Raw genomic sequence first — 2476 nt, forward strand, 5'->3', positions numbered from 1 at the left:
CTACCCTTCTGGCTTGAAATAGGCCAGAATTTTTCCCATGGGAATTCCATATTATCTGATCCGTTCCACAGGAGGCAAGAATTGAACTAAGATACAGAAAAATATCAAGCCTCATGGAAAGACTTCAGCCAATGGAGAATGCATTCCTGTTTTTTGTTTATTGATTAGTTATGATCTCTTTGTATCTTTTGATCTATTTCCAACTACAGTCTAGTCAGCAGATCTTATGGTGGTTTTGTGTAGCTCATGGAAGAGCCTCATCAATGCTGTGTGATGCAGTCAGGATGCTTGAGGTGTGTTGTTCTTTTAGAATTTACTGTCAAGTCTTCTGACAGTAAACAATGAAGAAGGCATCAGGTCATCCTCCATCACCCCGAAGAGAAAGCTGCCCAGAATTCACTCACCTTTCCCCTCTGGAGTTGACCCTTCCTGTGCTTCACCAGCACCACTGGACTCCAGTTCTGACTTGTGCAGCTGTTCCAGCACTGCCTGTGCTATGGGGACCATCATGGCAGTGGTGGCTGTGTTGCTGATCCACATTGACAGGAAGGCAGTCACGACCATGAATCCCATGAGAAGTCTGGAATGAGAAGGTTTGGAAAAGCTGGATCAGAACTCAGCACTGCAATGCTCTATTTTTGTTGCAAAGATGCAACTACAAGGGCTGGATTTGGAAGATGCTCAGCAGTTCCCACCCAGCACTTCCTCTTACCCTGGTCTACTTTGTGAGTGACACGGTGAGATTTTATATTCATTTTTCTTTTTCTTCAATTTCAACCAATTTTTTACGTTCTTATGACCAAGAAAGTGGAACCTGGTAGCTTGGAGCAAACAATTTACCTAGTCAGGTCCTGCTTATTCTGTATGCTTCCAAGGAAGACATGCCATCTCAATAACACATGTTAATGCAGTATAATGTATCGTAAAGAGGAATTGGAAGCTGAATTTTTATCCCAAGTGGCAATCAGTTTAAGCCATAAGGATGAGGATCTCTGTTTTTCTGTAATTTTATCCCATCTCTATTATTTAGGATTCTCTTCTTACTCATCTAAAATTCTAATCCTCCTTTCAGTATTACTCTGTGATTTGCCTCAAAATTATTCCTTAGATGAGATGTAGATTATACATGAGATGGAAAGGGGTTTATCTTGTATGCATTTTTATTCTATTGCTTTGTAATTTGCTTCAGTGTTCCCTCTTGTTAGGAGCTAAGACAGATTAAATAGGGTGCTGTAGCCTCTGCATAGTTAGAGTTCTAGTCTGGAAAACACTTGTCGTTTTGCAAACAAGCATCCTCATGTTTTCTCTTCTCTTGGCAATCAGTGTAGCAGGCAGAGAGTCCTTGTTTGCTGTGTTTCATCTGTGGTCTTTCCTGAGTGTCTGAAGCTATGTCTTTCTACCATTGACTCTCTTGTTGCTATTTCTCCACCCAAAGCCATTTGGAATTCAAAAAATGCACACCAGGTCTGTAACACTTCACAGGATCCCCATTTGCAAGGTTAGCTCAGGCACTAACTCACTTGGACTGCAGGAAAGCATTTCTAGGCTTTGATTTGCAGATTCACATATGTCACATAAAATCCTTTATCCCATGGTGTTTTTATGGCTGTTACTCACAGGGCTGGTCTGACACCAGTGATAAGCAAGACCCGCAGAGCCATACGCCTGTGTAGGTGCCAGTTCTCAATGGCAATGGCCACCAGTAGTCCCCCAACAAAAAGCATATTGGTGTTCTTTAAATATTCCCGACAGACCTGTAATGTGGAACAAGGGAGAGAAAACAGTCAGAAGAAGCCAAGAGAGAAGGCATTTTCTGAGGGAGGTTGTTCCAAAGCCATCAGAACAGAGTAACTGTGGGTTGTATCTGAAGAGTGAATTTGCTTTGATTTCAGATTAGCAGCTCCACCCAGAGCTCACTGTGGGTTCGTGCAAGTTCAATTCCATGAAGAAGACAGCCAGTTCCCTGTGTAAGAGCAATGGAATAGTAAAAGTAGGTTTTAGTAATACTACTAATGCTAATTATTGTTATTAGTATTGTTATTGTTAACGTTAATATTATTATTTTCTGAGAAATAATCCCAGAATAAGAGAAGCTGACCAATTAATATATAACGTATGATGTAAAATCTCTTACTGTGTTTGCATCCATGATATTCATTAGTGGGAACAGCAGGACGGGCAGGAGAGCTGTGACAGCCAATGGCAGGGCTTCTGTGCACCAGAAAACTGCCATCACTATGATAACATAACCACATCTGGCCTCCTGGGGGACAAGAGGGGAAGAGGAGACATGATCAGAACACTTCGCCTTCCAGAAGGCAATGGCACATAATTGCATTCATTGGCTTATACAGGGATTAGAGGAAAGCAGACAGGTTGGAGAAGGAAATCTGAAAAGATTCATGAAGAGATGAAAATATTCCTTTTTGAGCCTTATTTTTGAGTGAGAGCAGTAAGAACCTTAATTATCCATCCC

The 2476-nt window shown here is 41.5% G+C and overlaps 1 protein-coding gene across 1 annotated transcript in view; it reads right to left on the reverse strand.

Moving 5' to 3' along the window:
* LOC108505949 (solute carrier family 13 member 2-like) overlaps positions 1–2476 on the reverse strand; it is an 11919-nt gene that overhangs the window by 7258 nt on the left and 2185 nt on the right. The window contains exons 2-4 of the mRNA XM_017832468.1: positions 2135–2263; positions 1618–1754; positions 401–580 (exon numbers count right to left, since the gene is read on the reverse strand). Of these exons, the coding sequence (XP_017687957.1) occupies positions 401–580; positions 1618–1754; positions 2135–2263 (446 nt within the window). The remainder of the gene's footprint in view (positions 1–400; positions 581–1617; positions 1755–2134; positions 2264–2476) is intronic.

Source organism: Lepidothrix coronata, unplaced genomic scaffold (assembly GCF_001604755.1).
Source record: "Lepidothrix coronata isolate B3197 unplaced genomic scaffold, Lepidothrix_coronata-1.0 Scaffold203, whole genome shotgun sequence".
Lineage (NCBI taxonomy): Eukaryota > Metazoa > Chordata > Aves > Passeriformes > Pipridae > Lepidothrix > Lepidothrix coronata.